The sequence below is a fragment of the Diadema setosum genome, chromosome 9, assembly GCF_964275005.1.
Source record: "Diadema setosum chromosome 9, eeDiaSeto1, whole genome shotgun sequence".
In the NCBI taxonomy this organism is placed as follows: domain Eukaryota; kingdom Metazoa; phylum Echinodermata; class Echinoidea; order Diadematoida; family Diadematidae; genus Diadema; species Diadema setosum.
In genome coordinates, this window is record NC_092693.1 from 36,009,297 (window position 1) to 36,030,758 (window position 21,462).

At 39.6% G+C, this 21,462-nt stretch overlaps 1 protein-coding gene across 1 annotated transcript; it reads left to right on the forward strand.

The window, feature by feature from the left end:
* Window positions 1-1,324: 1,324 nt before the first annotated feature.
* Window positions 1,325-7,645, forward strand: LOC140233350 (uncharacterized). Its single transcript, XM_072313457.1, has 4 exons — window positions 1,325-1,514; window positions 4,982-5,301; window positions 6,264-6,399; window positions 7,464-7,645. Exons 1-4 carry the CDS (start codon window positions 1,325-1,327, stop codon window positions 7,634-7,636), a joined length of 819 nt encoding a protein of 272 aa, XP_072169558.1. The 3' UTR covers window positions 7,637-7,645.
* Window positions 7,646-21,462: the final 13,817 nt, after the last annotated feature.

Consider the following 21,462-nt stretch of genomic DNA (forward strand, 5'->3'; position numbering starts at 1 on the left):
TATATACAGTCAAACCTGCCTTAGCGGCCACTGAAAAATCCCCCCGAGAGAAAAGCAATGTTAAAGACCCTGTGTATAGCGGCCACCTGTCTAACGCGGCCAGCGGCCACAAATTTTGTTTCCCGCGGTAGATTTTAACCTGTCTATAGCGGCCAAAACCCCGATGGAGCCGTAGCCGAGCCGATAATTCAGCGTGTTTTTCTGCTTGTTAGCCGTGCCAGTCATTCCTGGGCAACGTTCAGTGATCGCCACCGTTGCATTCATCACTTGTTCAGTCACAATAAGGCACTAGTGTTAAGCATTCTTCATGACTGTGCACATGCTACATGTACTGTGCAACAATTTCATAAACACCGGCATTGTTCTATGCATGATACACACAATATGTGCATACGTACACACATACATGTACATGTACATGTAAGTATATATAGATGTATACAACGATGATACATGTTACCTGTCTATAGCGGCCACCTGTCTATAACGGCCACTTTCCCCGTATCCCTTGGGTGGCCGCTATAGACAGGTTTGACTGTATATAGAAGTATTGGAACAAGTTCACTCGGTTGACAGCAGGTTCATCCGTATTTATTGCTACTTGGAGTTTGAAACTCCCGAGTTTGAAACTCGGAGTTTGAAACTCCGAGTAGCAATAAATACGGATGAACCTGCTGTCAACCGAGTGAACTTGTTCCAATACTTCTGTCTAAAGCTCTTCCTTTGAGGATATCGAGCACTCTTCATAGAAGGATATAAAATCATCAAGTGTGTATATATATATATATATATATATATATATATATATGTGAAACGAGACATCGCCGAATCATTCTTCCGCATCGCTGACTTTGTCAGGTATGGTAGAGGGACATTAGGAAGTCCTTCCGAGCAAAAAGGGAGAAAGGAGAGAAAGAACAAACGGAAAAAGAAAGAACAAATGACGAAAGCTGCTATACTATGGAAATCGGCCCTGCCGCTATATCAATCACGCATAAACGCATTTTGGTGGGGCCGCATTCACGAGTATTATACTGCGGAAGAAAGTCCCACCGCTGTGCTTATGTACCGTTGAACGCCACAACGTGGAGCTGAATTCACACTGTAGTACTTGTGAATCCGTAGTATTTGTACAGACAGGCAGTGGTGGGGCCTTTTTCACGAGTTTGCCGGTCTAAGATCATACGGTGAACAGATCGATAAGGCCTCTTCTACCTGCACAGAAATAGTTGAAGTCATTTTGCTTCTGACCAGCAAACGTCTGTGCAGCCAAACTTGTATAAACTTTTGAAAGAGAGGATTGTCCATTCCTCTACAAATCACAATGAACGCTTGGGATGCCATCGGTGCTCAAACTTACCTGGATATTAGCGAAGATGGTGGTATTCAGAGTGATGTAAGGAAACTCGTGTTCAAAGATTTCGACTTCACCCCCAGCGACGAGGTACTCGATGTCGGGTGCGGACCGGGGACGGCGTGCGGAGAGATTGCAACACGTGTCAAATCCGTTACAGGTATATACGAACACGTTTCTGATTGGAGGAAGAGTACTATGGTGATACTGCCATGCAAACTCTACCTTGCGAATCTATTGCACTTCTGATTGACCCTTGTCGTTACGATAATCTATGGTGCAGTTAAAAAAAGGGTGGGCAATGGATGGAATCCAAAGTATTTACGTGAGCTTTATATCGTGTTAAAAAAAGTTCAAAAGTAACTGACAAGTACGCATTGATAACAATGTCGGTCTTTACGTTTTGCAATGTTTTGTGGTTTTCAAGGGGTTTTGTTGTAGGATGCTAATTTGCGAATGAGTCGTAGGTAATTTATCCTCCTACTGACCATTCGTTGCTTCTAATATACACGATAAAACCCTCCGCTCTTTGCGGCTGCGTCTCTAGAGTCGCAGAAAATTGTCCTCCGATTTAAAGGTAACTAGGCACAATAAATTTTGTACGAAACTTCATCGAGACGTGGAGCGAAGGAAGGAGATTGGTCGCCGGAAAGCAGTGTCCATCTTGCGTTACTATGGTGACCGATGGAGTGACCGGAATTGCAAAATCATCAACTTTGTCGTTGTTTACTCCATTCGGGGATAATGACGCTTGTCTTCTGTCATGACGTACTTTACATTTGTTGGGGTTGATTTTCATTCCTCATCTGCTGCAGACCTTTTCAGTTCGTTTGTCGACACTTGTAGCTTCTCAAAGACGAGGTTCATCGGAGTGATTTCCTCTGGATGTTGATAATGCAATCTAATGTCGCCCATCTGGATTCCACAGTCTACATTTTAGAGATCTTTCTTCATATTCATACAACAAATTCAAGAAACACGTTGAGTAGGCTGGGAGAAAGAAGACATCTTTGTCTAACTCCTGTCACAACTAGTCTGTGGTCTTCCCGTTAACAATGAAGGAGTATTCTGTTTGTTTATACATGCTCTCGATTAGGTCTACCATTATACCTTGTCTACAAAAGTGGGGAGCAAACATTTCCACAGGGCTGGAAAATCTACAAAATGCCGTGCACTGAAGTGCAACATTCCTTTTCAATGATTTTTGCCGCACGGCAAATACTGCATCTGTCATGCCACGTGAGTGCCGAAAGCCGCATTATTCTTCTGTCAAGTAGCTGTCAATGGTGTCCTGAATTCTGCCGAGGATCATTCTGCAGAATTCCACTGGTATGGCAGAGTTATGGCTTTGTCATTGGTTGGTTCGAGTCTGTCTCCCTTTTTGAAAACTGGAGTAATGAGCTCTTGCTCCAGTCTTCATGTGTTTTTCCTTCTGCCCTTGCAACATTAATGAGCTTTAGTAGCAGCTGCCTCTTTGGAGCTCCTTCTGCCTTCAAGATTTCAGCAGCTATTAAATTTGATCCCATCCACATACGCCTTTGCTAACCTTGAGGGACTTAGCTGCACCTTCCACCTCTGCTGATGTGAGGGGTTTACTTCCGTATTCCTCGCTTGGGTGATCTGGAATGCATTGGAACACATTCTCATCCCTTGGAAACTGCGTGTTAAGATAAGTGCTGCAGATACTTAATTGTTCCTCCAAGCAATTTATTACGTCTTCTGGAGCCGTCTTAAGTACGCTTTTTTTGTTCTTAGCTGCCAGAAGGTTCTATCTCTGTCTCCAGCTAGCTTCCTCGCCCTTTTGAAGAGTTCTTGGCTGTTGTTTTTGGCATAGGCAGCCTCCATGTCTTCTACATCATTTTTTTTTGTACAGTCCACCTGGAGATGTCCGTGGGGTTCGTCTACATTCTTTGTACACACTGCATGGTATGTATTGCAGACAGGCGAGTTTGCGTAATGTACAAAATTTCAAAAGCTTCTCCCCTACGTCATTGGCTTTTCCTAGGCCAAAGTTGCCAAGGGTTGAGATCCAATCACTATTATCTGAGCCAACTTTGGCATTGAAGTCCCTCATAACTTTCAAAGTTTCCTTCGTAGGTGCTTTCTGGATATGTAGCTGTTCAGGGTATCTGGAGTGATTTAATCATAAAAGGAATTACTATATGCTTCACTGTGTATTGATGTTGGAACACTTATACTTGGCTGATATTAATGATGTCTTCTTTCATCTTAAACTTAGCGGTCACCAGTCTTGAAGAGAATGTTTCTTAGCTCTGAAAACACTGCACAACAATTTGTTTAGAGACGATTATGCCTGCTCCTTTTCTGTTTATACCATCCTTTCTATTAAACAATATAATGGCATATTCCTCTTTCTTGAGCAATGTTTCCTTGGTAGACATGTGTGTCTCACTGTCACATAATCCTAAAATATCCAAGTTGAATCTTCTGTCTTCATTAAGGAATATTTCCCAGTTCCATGCTGTTCTGAGGATTATCATATTCTACGTCTCTATGTTTAGCCCAATATGGACGTTCTGCTTCTTCGTATCTGTCTCAGGTTGGTGAAATGTCTTTTGTTGGATATTTGTCAAAGTAGTCCTACTTATACTGTTTAATCAATCCATGTGTATCTTAATTGCTGATGTCTTCCGCTTGCATCTCAGTGGTGACAGGCTACTTGAGTTGATCCTGGATGTCCTCTTAACTGCTTCCTCCATCATTGCGTCATCTGTAATGTTGAGTTGCGTACCTGTGGAGTTAGTAACAAATCACCCGGCACATTCTTAGCACCACTGCCACTCTGTTGCCCATGAGCAGCCACCTGGACTCGGGACCTTTTTGGGGAGTTGACTTTCATGGATAAGAACTTGTAGGAGTTTTGACCTGGGATACAACTTATGGACACGCGGACTCCCCAGAAGGTGACATGTATAGTTACTGGCAAGAGAGCAGGCCACCGGCCTACTCCTCGGGTTTATTTATGGGGGGGGGGGGCATTTCATGGAGCATTTTGTCCGACAAAGTTGTCGAACAAATTTGTTCTCAGCCAATCAGATGGAAGGATTTCAGTAGCTTGTAACAGTTTGTCAGAAAAATATCCGACCAAACTGCTTCATGAAATGTCCCCCAGGTTTTCCTTCCCTACCCAGATCCCCTGTGAGTTACTCTGGTCGCAAAGCCCGAGATATCCAGTCGGTACCACAGGGAGGTTGGGGTTGGACTAAAAGTAGAGAAGCGATTTGGACAGGAAGACTGATGGTGGTTGCTGCCTGTCCTATGCATACACCTGGAGGAGTGGGGAGGAAAGGGAAATGGATTTTACATGCATGTGATATGTGAGGAAGAAATGCAGGAGAAAAGAAAGGGTAGCAGGTCAGCTGGAGTTGCGCATCTGGATGCCATATACCAACTTCAGTTACATACTGACAAGATAAAAATGACATAGATCTTTATGTAGGTTTATCTCTTTATGCACGCATTAAGTACGGTTTGTTTTTTGTTTCGCTTATTTGTTTTTCTGCCTAATGACGTTCCTATAAACTTTGGATAATTACAATGTTTATGACCTACACTTGACGTATTATCATATCATTTACATACCTTGATATCTTTCCCATCCCGAAGGATTCGACCTGTCTCCAGGTATGATCTCTGTGGCCAACCAGAAACACGCAGCCCCAAATGTCGACTTTGTCGTCGCTGACGCACATTCCTTCGGTCAGGGATGTGAGGAGAAATTCGACAAGATCATCTGCCTCTGTGTGCTGCACTGGTGCAGAGACCAGAAAAGAGTTCTGCAGAATATTTTCCGCTGCCTAAAACCAGGAGGGCGTTTCCTGCTCTGGTTCCCCCTCCAGTCTCAACTGGTCAGCAAGAGGTGTAAATACGGAGAGACGGGAGATACGTGGTTGCGAGCTCACCAGAAATTGGGGCCGTATCTCACGGTATGATGTGTTTTCAAGCTCACAATGCCTTACTAATGCTAAGCTTTAAATATATATATGTATTTATATAAATCAGATACATATAATTATATATATTCATATATATCATATACATATAATATATATATATATGTATATATATATATATATATATATATATATATACACACATGGATATGCTTCAGCCGTGGTCCGATGGTCCGGGACCACTAAGAATATGCAATATCGTGCCACAAAGCAAAAAAAAAAAAAAAAAAAAATGTATGGAGCCCAGCACCTACTTGTATACGTTATATATATATATATATATATATATATATATATATAATATACGTATACACAATTGTATTATTTGTATACATGGTTTACTGAATTCTCTTACATCTACTCTCCACTACACTATCATGACTGTAGTCTGAAACATAAACAGTCGGTTTTAAGGATAAATAAGCAAATCTCAAGAATGATTGTTTGTATAGGTACTTCCGCTTTGATTACATGACCAATATCCCTTCTTCCATCAAAATGTGTGTTCCATGTGATATGAATTTGATTTGATCGTACCTTGATTTGATTTGATTTCTGTATTTATCACAAAATAAACATAACATCAGAAGACGAAAAATCGTACGTATCCTAATCATACATCACAGTACAATACAATGGGATCTCAAAAAATAGGAACTCATATTCTTACAATGAAACGCAGAAGACCGCCATCTTAAAAATTGTTCGAAAACCTTTCTATACAAGCAGATCACACGAAGCATTAAAAAGGAAATGTAACGTAAAGGTATCAGAACATTTATGATAGTATATACAATTTTCGTCAAAATGACATTAATGTATGTTTAACAAGCAGTTCAAGGGTTCTGTTATTCAATCTCAGTAAACATACTAAGCGATTGCACAGTCTCGTGTATGCATTTTAGTTTTCTCCCTGAATTCTTTTTTTTCTTCAGGACTATGTGCATGAACAAACTGACTGGCTTTGCGCAGACGATTTTTTGAAAATGTTCCAGTCAGCCGGATTCAAAGTTGTTTCCTCTCAAGCTGATGACGTCTCGTGGTTCAAATGGACTGCAGCTAAAATGAAAGGTACGATTTAAAGTTGGACGATCGTCACCCCTAATGGTACGTTATTGTGTAACTCTTCCGAACGACAGAAGTTTGTGCATGCAATTGCGCAATGCCAGACTGCAGTGCTATCCATAAACGTGTGGGACAGTGCTGCCACTGAGACACGTGTGTGTGTGTGTGTATGCATCATACACAAACATTGTGACCGCGAGCTGCGGTGATTGGAAAGAGGCCAGAAGACGCGTGACTCTGTTGGCCTCTCTTCATGCGCATGCGCACTGTGAGTGTGTGTCCATTCGGCACTGATCGGAAGCTCTCGTGGCTCGGACAGCCATTTTGGGTCTGGTGATTTAGACTCCAGCGTGTGTTCGCTGACCCATTGAGCCAGCGCTATTCTCATTCGGTGTTACGACATTTGATACAGAATGGGGGGAGGCAGCTTGTTGCGTTCGTCTCCGTGCCGCACAAACCACTCGCCACGATTGTAAGGCTTTAAATGATCGCTGTTGGACCCCTCGGAAGACCAGCACAACCACGCATGAAGACCGAGCTGAGAGGGGCAATTCATCCGTTCATCTTCAGTTATATATTCACGTTTTATTGTAACATTGTTGCTTTGTGATCTTACGGTGAATAGATAAACAAACAAGGAGTTCATTAGTTGGGTGGGGTCTGCTGGATCATGTGAAATTATTTACCATTATGTTTTCGTAATTTTACATTTAAAAGGGTCATCTTCGAGCACTAACTGAAAACGTTAAGATATCTTACGAGTGTTCGTTTGTTCTTCTTTAGCTTGTATGTTTGTTTGTTTTTTTTTAATCGCAGAAAGCGATTAAAATATCGACCTGAATCATTGCTGCAGTAGATTTCAAGGGAATTGCGTTCAACTGATATGCAATGCTAATAGTTTGGCCTTTTCATTATAGATTCGAATTGGTTTTAGATTGCACTTTTTGTTTGTTAGCTGTTGTTTTGTTGTATTGGTTGCGTGTTTGTTTCAAATAGCGAACACACAAAAGAAGTAAAGATTATCTTTGAAACAAAAGCCAGAAACAAGCTACTATTTCTACTGCATGTAGATCACATCAGAATGGTCGTCGGGCACCTTCGATGTATTCCGGACGATCTGAAGGACGAATGTATCGACGACATCCACAGCTGGTTGGTCGATGTGACGCCGAAAACTTCCGAGGGACTTCCAATTGGCCCGCTCGAAAGGATGGAGGCACTCCATGTTGTAGCGACTAAATAGCACCGTGGCGCAAGGCGCAAGCTTAATAACAACACTATTGTTTCTGCTGCATCACATGCTGTTAATTACATGTATTGTGATATTGTATTTTGCCCATGACTTTGATTCCGCTACAGGAAAGTAAGCTTGCATAGTCCCATAAGGCGATGCGATTTAAATGAGACAAAGTGATTTAACACTCTTGGCATGACTATCCAAAATGGCAGTGACTTAGTACATGTATATTAAAAGTTGCCACAGCGATCAGAGTTGAACAGCAGAAGCGCAAACCTAAATCGTGCTATTGCTTTATTACTTGATAATAATAATTATCACTCCCAGCTCTTTGTGGTTAATGCGTCGCCCTGAGAGTCAGAGGCATGAAAAGCGGCGGGATGGGGGATATGCATCCCACCAGTCCCCCCCCCCCCCATATATATATATATATATATATATATATGTATACATTCAATCATTCATTTAGACATTAGCGGTATTCTTTTATCCTGATTATGATTATGATTTTCACTTTCTTCTTTTTTTTCGTGTGTCATTATTATTTCTATCATTATTACCAAAGTTATGTTTTCATCGGCGTTTGTTTGTTTCAGTATGCATATGTATGGGTGAAAATCACAACTCTCTATGGAAAAACAAGATCACAGTGGTGGAAATGAGCTGCTGGCGGAGGTCTGCGTTCAATGGCCCGAATTCACGAATTAAGGTGGTACAATCTTTGTCCATGGTTTAAACCATGGGGAAAGACCATAGTTTTGTATGGGGCGTCCAGTGTCGCATGGCCTATTTCGTTACGAGATCAGTCATTTCGTTACGAAATGTTAAAGGTAGGGGATACCTTTTACAGACCTCCCAAAATGCAGCAAAACATTAAATATGAACCTCAGTGGACTTGTTTAGGCCACTGCTGAGAAATTTGGAAGTCAACAGTTATCTACAATTTGAATAATGCACAAAACTCAACTACTCAATAGTTCTGTGTGTCAGCCACACTTAAGCCTTTATGTTGCAGTCTTCTATATTTTCTATCTATAAACAAAAATCTAAAAGTATAAGAGCTGATGTAATAACATATAGAGTGTGTGGCAAGAATGTATATAGAAATGTTTGTAAGTTTTGATGAACTTTATTCACAAAATATACATGATGGACACACATGCAGTGCATGGGTCTCCAAAGGTAGCCTAGTAATGTACTGGAATTTACGGTGAGCCCCGAAAAAAAAAAAAATTCAATTCAAAATCTAACGGTCAGTAAAAATGTACTAAATGTTACCTTCCACTTTCAATACTTTATGGGAGTTTCTAAAATGATACTCTCTTCAACATACCACTGTATTTATACAACTCTTCATTTGAGGCATGCAAATGGGATTCCCTACCTTTAACATTTCGTCGACAACAATTGTACCACCTTCGTGAATTCGGGCCTAAGAATGCTTCTCTATTTAGCATTGTTATTCTTATCATTGTTATTCTGAGGGTTCGTTATTCCGAATTTTCATTATTCCGAGGGTATGTTAATCCGCAAATGAAATAAAGTTCGTTAATCCGAACGTGAATGTGTATAGTGTGGTATTTGTCACATCGTTTTCCGAACAATTTCATCTAGTTATTCATGTGTGAATGGCCTCAGTAGCTGTTTCTCAAGCATTTATTTAAAAAAAAAAAAAATTCTCAATCCCCCAAAGTATGTCCCAGATTGTTCTATGCATCATATATGCAAAAGGTTTGTAGCGTTGAAGGGGGATACCCCCTCCCACACCCTCCCATTTATAGTCATCTCAAAAGACTTAGTACACTGCTGGTGAAAAGACGCCATCGCGGAATATTTGGCCATTCACACTCTCTGAATATTGAGTTTTCTTACTTGGGATTGAACATTTTTCATTTATCCCCCAAGAGCGTACATACCCTGCTGGAAAGAACACAGTGTCCCACAGTGTCCCACAGTGTCCCACATTGTGAAACACAAAGTGAAACACAGTGTGAACACAGTGTGAAATCTCTTCACACTGTTAAAGGAAACCCAAACCCATAAAGAGAAATGTGGATTGAGTGAACGTAGCAACATGTGCAGTACACATTAGTGAATGTTTGAGGAAAATCGGACAAAAGATGCAAAAGTTATGAATTTGTTAAGTTTTGGTGTTGGAACCGCTAGATGAGGAGACTATTAGAGATTATGACGCATGTGTGGACAGCAATATTTTAAAAAATGTAAAGGGAATTCCGCAAAAATTCACTCTTCTAGTATAATGAAAGAGCACTTGACTAACCGATTTGAGAAGAAGGGGAAATAATTACTACCCTTAACATACGTCAGTATCAAGTTGATGGAATGTGTAATTTTAATGAAAAATGATTTTTTTTTGTGGAATTCCCTTTATAATTTCTTTATATTGTTGTCCACACATGACGCTATAACCTCTTGTAGTCTCCTCATCCAGTGGTTCCAACACCCAAACTTTACTAATTCATAACTTATGAATCGATTGTCTGATTTTCCTCAAACCTTCACTGATGTGTTCTAATAATGTTGCTGCTTTCACTCAATCCATATTTATTTTCTCTTTGGACAATTGGGCGTGGGTTTCCTTCAAATTTTAGTGTTATAACTGTAGTGTGAACACAATGTGAATCATCAATTCACAATGTGAATCATTAAGTCACACTGTGTAATAGAGCGTTACCATGTGAATACCCTGTGAAAAACACATCAGTGTGAAATAATCTTCACACTGTTAAATTCGAGCGTTTTACGTAGTCGACTATGTGAACACACTGTGAGCACATTGGGTCACTGTGTTCGTTCCAGCAGGGTCAGATCGATGAATTTCAATTTCAAAGCTTCAACTTTCACATTGTTTAGAATTCCATACAAAGTGAGAGGTGCCTACGTTTATGCTCAATCCTACGGTTATTAAATATATATGTGTGTGTATATATATATATATATATATATATATAATATCACAAATTCTTTCCTGCTAAGTCCTAATGTTTTAAATATCTCCTCTCCTCCAAGAATGTGTTCGGTATTACTGCGCATGTGTTAATGTAATTTGTTGATTGTGCCTATATTATGCTGTCTGTAGGACTTTTTCCCCCCACAAGGCCTCTGAGCCTTTCTATTACATGCTGTTTATGTAACATTCACTTTCAACAAAGGCATGAATTAAATTATAAGACAGAGAGGATTTTTGCTTGAAACGGAAATGAATAAACGAAAATGAAGCGAAGAATAGAAGCTTTTTTACATCAGTTCAGAACACATCGCATAGTCTTCACGACCTCTCAAGCCAAACAGAACCTTCTTTTTGTTTAGAGTTCTCGTTTAATTTACTGTCAAATAGACAATTTCTCATCACCATACGGTACGATCGGTCGTCTCTTTGTGCTCCTGTGACCTTTAACCGCGCCTTTGTGGAATTATGATATTTCATGAACGGTAATAATAGGTTCGCACTTGCTCATGATGACCCTGAACATTGCATCTAAATTGGCTGATGGATTTTTATCTTCAACATGAAGAGAGAACTATTATCTGTCAGCTAGTTATTTCTGTCTCCCTGATTTTTCAGATAGGGCCTAAGTATGATATGTTTTTGTTTTTGTTTTTATTTCAGCACTGGTGTTGTGAATAATACAGTCTTTCCACATTGTTATATAATATCAGATACAGTGTATTACATTACCTCATTTCTTTTCTCATCGTCATTCACTTGTCATTGCATTCGGAAGAAAAAAAAAAGATACTGTAAGTCTATATAAAGTCTATTCAAGAAGCCGTCAACTTGTATCCCAAGTAAATACAGGTCAATCTTTTCATTGATACCTCCACGGGGCAAATAATTCTGAGAAACGAGTAACAATGGTATCAGTTGATACCCCATGGAGATGTGTGGTGCTGACTGGAGGCCTTTACAATGTATTATACATGTATATTATTTTCTTGCTTAAATGATTTGTCAGTGCAATTGTTCCGTTGAATGCCCAGCCCAGCAGCAATGTCGAAAGGTCACAATTTATTCGGCACGCACTTCACTTTAACCACGAACAATGGTCAACAGAGATGGGAGAATTGCCACAGAAAAATGAAAAAAAAAATGTAGAAAGAGATGAAAATATATACTGTAAGCTGTAAAAGTCAAATTATACAGTCGGCACAGAAGCCTCCACGATTTCAGTTTTCCAGTCTATCGAACAGTTTGAACACTAGACACATATAGGTCACTCTCAGTGTGCATGTCAATGCTGGCATCCGACCGTACTCGGATCTTAGACCCCGTTTGCAGTGCGGGGCTCGGCCGCGGCTCTGCCGCGGCCGAGCCCGCCTTCATTTCAGTGTAAACGCGCAAAAGGCCAAATGCGGGGCCAAAATTGGCCGCGCATTTGGCCACGCTCTGGAGGTGGTCACGGCCGCGGCCGAGCCGCGGCCGAGCCCGGCCTTTTCTCAGTGTAAACGCAAACTGGGCCAAATGTGCGGCCAATTTTAGTCTGGCGTCCAAACCCTCTGCCCGTACTATTTCGCTATTCAGGATATTAACCCCCTCAACGTCGAAAACTAGTATAGTTTAAGGTGGTTCTGTCCTGCAAAGGATTTTTTCCTTCGGCAAAGGCCTTTGCCCAAACGGCGACTTCGTCGCCACGGAATCCAGTTGGCAAAGGGTCTGAAAACCAGACTATACCAAATTGCGTTTGTTTACAAGCAGAGCGCCACTACGACAAAATATTGAAAGGTTTGAATTAAAAGCGCGGCCGAGCCCGGCAGTGTAAACGGACAAAATTGCGGGGCTCGGCCCCGCAATTGAGGCTGGGCTCGGCCGCGGCTCGGCCCAGCCCCGCACTGTAAACGGGGTTTAGACCCCGTTTACAGTGCGGGGCTTATTTGTATAGATATAGTGAATTGCTTTTTCTTAGACCTGCAAGGCCTCCATGTCTATAGTAGTAAGTTATTGTCTACCATCTATGATTTGAATGATTTAACTACAAGTTTTTCTTTCTCGGCATGCATATACAAGCAAGTCTCAACGGTTCTATAGACATTTGCCCCTGCGACAATTGCTCCAATGAAGTGATATCTGCACGCTAAGCCAAACATAAATTCTACCAACAAACATAACCTTAAAGGGATAGTATGGTTTTGGTTTAGACCTAACGTCAGGTTTCTAACAATATACATATAATGTATTTTTTTTTGTGTGTGTGTGTGTGTGTGTGAGAGATAATGAGAAACCTCTTCTATCAGTTTGCTTGTGAAATATGAAGGAGCATGTAATTCCAAAAAGGATTCAACGTTTATTTGATGAAAATTGGTCTTGAAATGGATGAGATATCAACAACAAAAAACTATCCTAATAAAATTGACATGCCACGACTTTGATTAGGATATCTTTGTTTTACCTCCTTTTTTTTTTCTTTTTTTCTTTTTTTTTTTTGATGTCCCAGTCATTTCAAAACCGATTTTCATCAAATGAACTTTTGATTCCCCGTACAATTTTATGCTCTTTAACATTTCATAGAGTGGTTTCCAAATATCTTGCAAAAGTTACAAGCTCAATCCTCACCTCAACCAGTACTGTACAGTCCCTCTATCCCTAATCCTCACATTGTCGGTATCCATTCGTCTCGAGAGGCGGAGGCAAGAGTTTTGCATCGCTTTGACTGGCTGAATAGTCCCACTCTGAATGTTAATCTCTGGAGAACATGCAGCAGATGAAGTCCATTGAGGCTGAGGCTGCGACTGTCCTTGCCTTCCTCCTGGCTCTCTTGTCAGCCTACTGTTCGTTTCTTGCAGCTAAGCCCTCTTGATGCTCTCCTTGACAACGCCTCTCCATAACTGACGACTGTCGGCTGCATTTTCGGAGGTGTTGATGTCAGCAACACACACAGGAGCTCGTAGAGGTATTGCAGTAGCGGGCTTGTCGCTCTTCGGAACTTTTGGTGGGATACCAGCTTTCCCAGGAGCCTTTCCGTAGGAAAGACAGTCAATGGCTTGCTGAGTTCTTCTTTTGCAGGTAAGGCATGTATGTAGCTCCTCCATGAATGAGAGACTAGATGCTATAAGGTAACCACTCAGAAGCAGCCTCTGTCACCACACTTTGGGTTGCGTACAGCTCCAGGTAAGAGTTCCAGCTGCTTGCATTGGTCTGTGATAGCCTCTTCTGTCTTAGTCTTCAGTCATGCAGTCTTGATGGCGGCGGAGACCGATGACAGTTTTGATGCCGTCGTACATGTTCCTTACGTTTTCACTGACTGCAGCCGTGTGTATCCTGCTGCCAGGTTTAACCAGAAGTCATTTATAGCGCAGCGGTGTGCAGTCTGTTGATCCTCGACCGTTGCGGGCAGCTCTAAGGACGTCGTGTGTGCTGGGGGTTGGGTTCAGCTAATTGTAGGCCAGCAGGTCTTTCCTCTTGGCTTCAACAACTGGCTTTATCTCTTTCCCATTCCCCACATGAAAGTGAACGTAAAACCCTATCAAAACCCTAAGTCCTCGGAGAAATGATAAGACCTGAGCAAATGTCGCAGGAGCAAATGTCGTGTCACCAGTGTCAACAATGGTCGTTTGCACACACATGTCGACTTCCATTAGACTTTATTTTGATTGGATGGCCAAGACCACTACTCCAATCAGAATGTGTATTTCACGTAATGTGCTAAAATAAATGGGGTGCACGTCACGAGCTCAACACCCACTAGTCATACGATATTATGCAACCCACGAGTCAGACAACCCACGATGTATACAGCCCATGAGTCATGCAGCCCGCGAGTCATTCAGTCCAAGAGCTAGACACTAAATGAACAAAGCTATGAGCTCGACATCAAGTACAATATAGACCCACAACTTACGATCCACCAGCTTGACACTGTGCAAATGAGGCCCATGAGTTCTACCCTATATAGGCAAAGAAGGCCTTGGGCTGTATGACTCATGGACCTTTTTCCAATGTCTAGCTCGGGTACTGTATGACTCGTGGGTGTAGCACTTGTGACATAACCCCATTCTAAAACCTTCAAATCCAAAAAAAAATAAATAAATAATAATAATAATGAGTCAGAAAACATAGCAACGTAAAGGTACAAGAACAGGTTTGATATTTGCAGTTTTGTCAAAATTACATTTGATATAATAATATGCTTTAACAATAAGTTCAAAGGAATGATTTGAATCTCAACATATTCAGTGAATGATTGTATATTCTTCAGTATCTATTTTATTTTTTCTCAGTGCACTTTTTTTTTCCAGGACTTTGTCCATAAGAAAACTGACTGGACATGTGCACACAATTTCTTGAAAATGTCTTAGTCAGTCAGATTCAAAGTTGTGTCCTTTGCCGCTGCTGACTTCAAGTGGATCAAAAGACAATAAACGATCGTGACAATAAAGGGACTTAAATTTGAGCTTACAAAAGTGTAACTCACAATGATATGAATATAGAACTTCTTTAAAAATCATCATACTTGAAGGTAAAGGTACTAAAGCTTAAAGCTTCTTTTATACTGCTATCAAGATGATTTAAACATTTTGGGTTAAAAAGAAAAAGGAGGACATGGATTTGGCAAAAAATAGTCGTAGTCAAAGACAATTAGCCACATTCATTGGAATCCCGGATAAAGTAGGATATGAATGGACAGTTTCGTTTTTGATAAACATGGTATCTAATACAAGAGGGAGAGAATGGTTGGTGAGCAAATGGTGAGTTTGTTCGTGAATTGTTCTATAAGTGGGAACGATATAAATCATTGATCCTTAAAATCATTCTCATTGTTGCACCAACATTAGGGTCCAATGTCAAACGCACGTCGATTTCTCCACGCAAACAAGGATATGGTATACATGGACACTCCAATGCTAGATTCTATAATACACTGTTTATTCCACTTGTGATCATTGGTAACCATCCATCCAGTGCACCACTGGCCCAAGGTGTGTGAAACGTAAAGCGAACTGTAATAAAGAGATGCAATGTGTTGATGTTTGCTGATGTGATTGTAAACCGATGTGGTTTAACTGTAAATCATAATCCTAACAAAATAGCTACAAATGTAGTCTTACCAAATATATGCAAATGGCACAGAGACAGTTCTGAACAGTACTATCAATCCATAACACTTCATTAGGCACTACGTGGGCAATTCTATAAATTCCGACGTACATTTTGGACACATTATTAAGATGTCATAGACACAAAGATTGAGAATATGAAACTTTTATCTCGCCATGTTAACTATCAAACTTCAATGAATAACAAACTTCTCCTGTGATAGTCAGTTGCCTTGGTTATTAGCCTAATTATTATTCCCAACAAAAGTCGTGAGACAAATGATTATGAAGCAGTATGAGCTATATTCATGATTCCCATCATCGAGGATGGGAATATATCAGTCACAATGGAGGAAAAACAACGTATAAACAAAGCAGTTTATAAATTAAACGGAGAACTAAACTCCTCAAAAAAGTTCTGCAAGTCCAATTTGACGTATCATATTTCTTTCAAATCTATATCATTTCATTCAAATGTGACATCATAAGAAAGCCTGATTACTCATCTTTAAAATGACACCTCATTTGCTATGATTGAGTATTCCTGGAATGCGCAGTATGACTGAGTATAAGGAAAGGCTAAATGTGAAATGTTGCAAAATAGAGCAAACATGGCATGTCAAACAGTGTAATTCCCATTTGCTTTGTCGTTTCAGGGAAGGAATGCGCTTGAAAAGAATGCATTGTGAGATTATCATTAGATTCCAGGTCTCATCCATGAATCAAAAACTGCAGTAGTATCTGCAGATTAGAATTAAACATGAAGGTTGACCAAACAGTCATCTAATGTCTAGGAAATGGGAGTTTTTGAAAGTGCTGTCATTTCAGCACTGCTTATTCCACTGGCCTTTTTTCATCAAAACTGTACATTATCAATAGCAGAATTGTTGCGACTTTTCGCTTTTGATCTGTTCCCATACTCGGCTGTTTTGCACATTCCAAGAACACCCAATCGTAGCAAGTGAGGTGTCATTTTAAAGGTAAGTAATCAGGCTTTCTTATGATGTCACATTTGAATGAAATGATAAGGTTTTGAGAGAAATATGATACGTCAAATTGGACTGACAGAACTTTTTGAGGAGTTTATATGTTTGTAAACTCACCAACCATTATAAAACCACTTTAACAATATTCAGAAGCAGAACGCTGTTCTCTTTTCTCAATGGTTACTTGAAGTCAATGTTCTTCAAGCCTCATGCTCGCAATGATCCGAGCCGCGTAGCAGTTTCACATGACTTGCATTTGGGTGAAAGTATGTACTTCTGTCCCTGTCAAGTGCAGGGGTCAGAAAGGTTAAAGAGATGGTATAGTGTTGGTTGAGGTGAGGATTCAGCCTTAACTTTTTGTAAGATACTCAGAAACCACTCAATGAAATGTTAACAAGCAAATAATTTTAAGAGGAATCCAAAGCTCATTTGATGAATATGAGTTTTGAAATGGCTGAGATATCCATAAACAAAGTACTAGTAAATCAAAGCGATCTTAATAAAATATGGGTCCCACCTTTTATTAGGACTTCTTTGTTTTTGACATCTCTGCCATTTCAAAACAAATTTTCATCAAATAAACTTTGAATTCCTCTTTGAATTATAGGCCCTTTCATATTTCATAAATGGTTTCTCATTATCTCAAAAGTTTAATGATATTTCATTCTAATTTTGTGCAGACATGGGTAATATGCAGTGGAGCCCCACCTAGGCAGAGTTGTTTTAGTGTTTTTGGAGTGAGTGATGGCGCATTTGCCCTTGTTATTATGTTAGAGAGATTGGTGGGGAGCTTACCTTAGTCGACAAATCTGTATTTGATTCCTTTTTCTTTCAAAAGTGGCATACGGCCGTTATCCCAAATTATTGTGAATGCTTTTCCCTGTTATTGTGTAATTTAAATACATGTAATTATTATTTTATAGAACGTAATTTATTTCCATGGCTCTTTGTTATGGTGGGACTCCACTGCATATGCAGGAAGATATTTTCGTTGTGTTGTGTTGTGTTGTGTTGTGTTGTATTGTATTGTGTTGTCTTGGTTGTGTGTTCATTTATGCTCCATCGAGCATTGTATTTTCACAGGTATGATATGTACTTTGTTTCATGGTAAATGTTATAGTTTTCAATAAAAACAGAAATACACAAAAAAAAAAATGTTGGAAACTGAAATCCCATCCTAACCGAAACTATAATATCATCCCTTTAATCCCTGGCAGTGCCTGGCCAAAACATTCTTTGCCTGGCTGGTCAGTGGAAGGTCACGTAACCATGATCACATTGCGCTGCACTGTGTGGTGCGGTCGCACTCTGTGTGCAAACCAGATGTATGTCTTAAAGGGCCATTTTATTTGAAATTTATTCTATCATCAAAGATTATACTGTTCTGCCGCTACACTCACGAAATAAAACATCATTTTATAATTATGGCATCTCCATGATTCGTTGTAAATAATATGAACAGCTTTTTTTTCTGTTGTAACAATATTTTTATATGATCATTATGAAGAATATAAGTTTCCCCAGGCGATTATATATTATAGTTTGAATAAGGTTAAATAGCAAAGTAGAGTAGGACTTTTGAAGAGATCGGTTGTGGACAGAATTTAAGTTTATCTAACTATATCTTTGGGATAATGTACCCGTGACATACGAAGTCAATGTGTAGATTGTGGGTGAGTTTGTTGTCAAAAGTCAGTTCAAGCATTTCAATTTAAGGGGTATATCTGTGTCTTCCAGGAAAATATTCCGTGCTAAATCTTCCACGGAACTTGTGTGTGTGTGTGTGTGTGTGTGTGTGTGTGTGTGTGGTAAATTCGTTGACAGTTTATTTGATCTTATCCACTGAAGTGATTTTATCAGTTCAATACTGGGCGGTGGGCGGTGAGTTGGCTCAGTCGGTAGCGCGCGTCTGCCTCACGATCACGCGGCCCGGGTTCGAACCCGAGTCTGGACTGAGCAATGTTATGTGTAAGTATATACCGTCCCCACTAGCAAGAGGCAAAACACTCTGTCCCTCGGATAGGACATAAAATGGAGGTCCTGTGTGTGAGAGAGTAACAACTTATGCACGTAAAAGATCCCGCTTCATTCATTCATCGCAAAGAGCAGGGTGTTTAACCCGGTGAAGTGGTCCCGCAACTCACATCCAACTGGACCCCATGGAAGACCAGCTAAACGAAGCTGAATATGGGCTATCCAGTCATCTTCTCAGATGAAAATGAACAAACAAATAAACACTTCATATAGATCAATATATCAGGATCGGAGTTAGATTAAAACACATTAGTGTTATGCGCGAATAACAAAAAGAAATGGAGGAATACTTGATTTATGCGACATATCGTTGATATGATAAAAAAAAATGATTCAAATGCTCCATGGCAAGTAGACTTTCTTGAGGAGCCCACAATATCAAAGTTTTGCATGATAGATATATAACCCTTGTAAGTACAAATTGTTTGCGATTAGTATAAAGGTAGCATCTCACAACCACACCCATGTCCCGTGTGTTATGCATTCGACAATCATTTTCCACTTCATATTACTTTCAATTTACAGTTCAACGGTTCGACAAGCAACTTCAGGTAGAAAAAAATGAGCAGCAAATACATAGTATTTCTCCTTGAGGTTTATTACCTAACAAAAAAAAAAAAACGCTCTCTGTTTAGACAATTCAGATTCCATTGCAAGGCTAATAAATAATAAATAAATAAATAAATAAATAAATAAATAAACGCATCAAGGCAAGAACACGAGGCCACTCACCTATCAGTGGAACAAAAACAAAAATCAGCCCACCAAGCAGGCCTTAATGGCCGTGACTCCTAAAGATTTAGGACCTCACAACAACAACAAAAATTGATAAAGTTCCATTTGCGCAAAGAAGGAAAAAAATTGTGCCATATCACCCCACCCATCCACTTATCAAGGGTGTCTCAAGGAAAGAATTCATTTTCACACTGTATGACATTTTCTGAAAGGAGTATACACGATACAAAGAGATTTGGCACATTGCGTCCAGATCATTGATGCGGCAATATATATAGTGGCATTATAATATTCAACAAAATCCTTGATGAAGCAAACGTCTTATTCTATTAACTACACCTGTTACTATATGGTATTGTATCTCAAAACATTCTCTTATTGAAGAAAAGACACACGAAAGCGAAGAGAAATAATTCTAATTATACTAAGAAAATATTCGGAAAGCCTTTAATTCACATATCTCTATGGTGTATTTATCTGGGCAGCAACGAACCAATTTGATAATTGGAAAGTCACCTGAACGAACAAGCGAATGGACTATAACAGGTGTGCATGATATATTAAAGGAACATTACACTTCATTCTACTATACTTAAGATATAATTAGAACATTCATAAATCAGTTAAAACATGTGATTTAGAGCAACACAAGTGAAAGAGAGTGCGGTAATTTTGAGAGATTTTTTCCTGTCCATAGTGAACATGCTTGGCAACGAAGATATCAGGACACATGATTAGAAAAAAAAAATAATATAATTTCTTTACCATGCCACTGCAGCTGGTATTGTGTGAACACATGGTAACATAATCACCTCTCAAATATACTAACCAAAGAGTTCTGTCTCCATTTTTGTCGTATCTCAATGAAACACACCATGAGAATACGTGTATTGCTACATCTCTTGCCAGGCCGTTTCTTAGAAATAGTGTCTTCTGGGAGATGTGCATTGTTTCTTAAAACGAGCTCTTGAGGGCTGACCTCGCATTAAGGCTATCTTCCTATTGTATAGGAGTAGCCATTCATGGTAGTTCGCTAGTAATCTGTCATTGACGTGCGTACGTAGCGCTCGTATGGCAAGCCGCTTTAACATTTAATCCTATTTCTTGATATCAAGAATTCATTTCTTGAGTGAATTCTTGATATCAAGAAGTCGATTTCTTGATATCAAGAATTCATTTCTTGATATCACGAATTCAATTCTTGATATCAAAAAATAAATTCTTGATATCAAGAATTCGACTTCTTGATATCAAGAATCAAATTCTAGAATTACATTCTCGATATCAAGAATTCATTCATTGATATCAAGAAATGAATTCTTGATATCAAGAATTCATTTATTGATATCAAGAAATGAATTCTTGATATCAAGAATTCATTTATTGATATCAAGAAGTCGAATTTTTGATATCAAGAAATGATTTTGTGTTGTTAACCAAAGGCAATTCTTGATATCAAGAAATCGAATTCTTGATATCAAGAAGTCGAATCCTTGATATCAAGAAATGACTTCTTGATATCAAGAAATGACTTCTTGATATCAAGAAGTCAAATTCTTGATATCAAGAAATAGGATTAAATGTTAAAACGGCTTGCCATACGCTCGGTCGTGAAATCGCCTTGAATTGAGTAACAGCCCTTTGAAAGCCACAAGGCAAGATATCGCATTCTTCAGATCCGTGACTTGTTAGAGTTCTAAGACTACGGAAGAGATTAATAGGGATAACTCGACCTGCATAAGGGTAGTTGTAACAATTTCTTGTCTTTGCTTCTGATCACCAAGCGCTGTTCGTATAGCCAAGGAGTTACCAGCAACTGGTAACTTCTTGCCTCGGGTCAAATAGATGTCGGTCATTATGTGATGCGTTGCGTAATACTGCTCGTAAAACTGCTGGCTGAATCTCAAGTTGCTGGTAACTCCTTGGTATAGCCCAGCTTGTACCATTACTATCAACCAAGGAGGTATCAACTTTTGTATCAACTTTTCGAAAGAAAAAACTATTTTCCACTCCTCACAAGTCACA

Excerpts from the sequence above, each read along its gene's own strand:
- LOC140233350 (XM_072313457.1), top strand. The coding sequence starts at position 1,325 with ATGAACGCTTGGGATGCCATCGGTGCTCAAACTTACCTGGATATTAGC. Across the intron at positions 1,515-4,981 it reads ACGTGTCAAATCCGTTACAG|GATTCGACCTGTCTCCAGGT; the intron begins GTATATACGAAC and ends CCCATCCCGAAG. Across the intron at positions 6,400-7,463 it reads GACTGCAGCTAAAATGAAAG|ATCACATCAGAATGGTCGTC; the intron begins GTACGATTTAAA and ends TACTGCATGTAG.